Source organism: Penaeus chinensis, chromosome 38 (genome assembly GCF_019202785.1).
Source record: "Penaeus chinensis breed Huanghai No. 1 chromosome 38, ASM1920278v2, whole genome shotgun sequence".
In the NCBI taxonomy this organism is placed as follows: domain Eukaryota; kingdom Metazoa; phylum Arthropoda; class Malacostraca; order Decapoda; family Penaeidae; genus Penaeus; species Penaeus chinensis.
In genome coordinates, this window is record NC_061856.1 from 24,390,300 (window position 1) to 24,392,631 (window position 2,332).

General features: G+C 57.9%; 1 protein-coding gene across 1 annotated transcript in view; it reads left to right on the forward strand.

Moving 5' to 3' along the window:
- Nucleotides 1-1,028: 1,028 nt before the first annotated feature.
- The window catches only part of LOC125046014 (enhancer of split mbeta protein-like), a 1,856-nt gene continuing 552 nt past the window's right edge, over nucleotides 1,029-2,332 (forward strand). Inside the window, exon 1 of the mRNA XM_047643604.1 lies at nucleotides 1,029-2,332. This exon is cut by the window's right edge and continues 552 nt beyond it. Coding sequence (XP_047499560.1) covers nucleotides 1,163-1,927 — 765 coding nt within the window. The 5' untranslated portion in view covers nucleotides 1,029-1,162 and the 3' untranslated portion in view covers nucleotides 1,928-2,332.

Here is a 2,332-nt window from a genome sequence, read left to right on the forward strand (position 1 = left end):
CTCTCTCTCTCTCTCTCTCTCTCTCTCTCTCTCTCTCTCTCTCTCTCTCTCTCTCTCTCTCTCTCTCTCTCTCTCTCTCTTTCTCTCTCATCTCATCTCATCTCATATCTTCCTTCCTCCCCTCTCTTCTCTTTTCCTCTTTCCTTTCCTTTCTCCATCTCACTGTCCATCCTCATATCGCTACCTTCCTATCTATCCCTTTTTTTCCATCTGTTCCCACCATATTTCTATATTTTTCTCTCTCCGGCGCCTCCCCCCCCCCCCTCTTCCCCCTTCTGGTCTGAGACAACAGGTGCGGGGGGGTCGGATGTTCCTAATGAAGGGACGCACCGATATTAGATTTTTTTCCTTTTTCTCGCATCTCGTCGCGCGCTCTCGATTTGCGTAAACGTAGACCTCTGTGCACTTTCCGGCTCTGCGTGACTCCAAAGGCCGATTTTCATTTAAAGGAAGTCGTATATAAATAAAACATTAATGAACAAGTTGGGTAGATGCGGCATCGCCCGCGGGGACAAGAGCCCGGGGCAGAACAGGGAACGGGGGAGGGAGATCCCACGAAACCCCGCTATTACGGACGCGTCTTGACGACCTCTGATATTGTAATGGGTTCAGACTTAGGGAAATATCATTCGGTAACCTCATAGGTATCTTAAAGTGACATGACGGTGGCGATCGTCGTTTGAGATAAGTGGAGAGCGAGCGTGAGAAGATGGGGGCGTGCGGGCGGGCAAGTGGGCACCCGCTACTTACACTGGGACGACGCATGGCGCGAGGTTCCCACGAGGCGCCCGGACGCAGCCGTTGCCACTCGCTGTAAATATTGGTTTCTTTTCGTTTATGCTAAATTTATGCGAATATATCGGTTCAGATTATAATACTGCATTCCCTCAGTTCCTATGCTTCATATCGTAAGTGAAAATAATAAATGAAAACGAGAATGGAGCGAAGGAATTTTCCGCGTTGGCATATGGAGGGATCCGGCAGTCGCAGGATGACGAGGCCCTCAGACTATTTATACACCCGGCCTCCGCGGTCAACCCCAGATCTTAAACGCAGCCGTCCGCGGAAGGATATCGAGAGCTCCTGTCCGTCTCGAGTGTTCGCCCTCAGTTGAGAGAGACTTGTTCCTGCAGTGTTCTGTAATTACATATTGTGAATTAAGATGGTTTCTTCGGTGCAAATGGAGCCTGTGTCCCGCACGGATCAGTATAAGCGTGTGATGAAGCCATTGCTGGAGAGGAAACGACGGGCGCGCATCAACCGCTGCCTCGACGAGCTGCGCGACCTCCTGGTGGCGGCGCTGCAGGCCGAAGGGGAGACCGTCACCCGCCTGGAGAAAGCCGACATCCTCGAGCTGACCGTCCGTCACGTCCGCCGCCTGAACCAGCGCCGGCGCCTCACTCTGCCTCCCGGCGGCCACGACCCCAGGCACGACGCCCTCAAGTTCCAGCAGGGCTTCGTGGCGGCGGCGCAGCAGGTGCAGTCTTTCCTCATCGCCTCCCCCAGCCTGGAGCCCGCGGTGTCGTCGCGCCTTCTCACGCACCTCACGTCGTGCGCATCAGCCATGACGGGCGTGCCCCCCTCCAGCGGCCCCGTGTCTCCGCCTGTCACCGCCGCCCCCCTCGCCACGCCCCCCACAGCATCGCCTCCAGCGCCCGCGGTCGCCCCCGCCCCTGTTCCCCGACCGGCGCCCGCCGCCCATCCGTCGGTGGTGATGGTCCCCGCAGTGTCCCCGCCCATGTCCCCGCCCCCGCTCATGGACCTCAGCATGAAGCCCGCCCACAGCCCTGTCTCGACGCCCAAGATCGTCGCTCCCACGCCCATCCGAGAGGTGTATGTGGGTCCGCAAGACCTGTCCATGCGGCGTCCTTCGCCCCGGGACGACCCGAAGGCCTTGGAAGGCAAGAACTCCTGGAGACCGTGGTGAGCGCTCCCGGAACACCCGAAGGCTCAGTACAGAGGCTCGCGGAGGCCCGTCGCCCCGAGTTCCCGAAGGCTGGTCGAGGCCCGTCGCTCCGGAAGCAGCGCCTGTGACGAAGGAGGCGGAGCCGGAGTCCCGCTCCAGCATCTGTGTGTGGATTCGTCGTGCCAAATTATCTCTGCTCCTGCTACGTGCGTGCGTGTGGCTACGCACGACTGTACGTGCGGCTCAAGGGCGCCTCGAATGTCCGCCCCCCCTCCCACAAAGGACGAGGTCGCAGCCCCATCGCTCCCCCCTCCATGCCTCCCTCCCCTCCCCCACACCATCTCTCCAGTGTTTATATTGTGATATAGTTTTGTGATAGTTCATAGATATTTTTGTACATAACGCACCTTTTATTGTTAGACATAA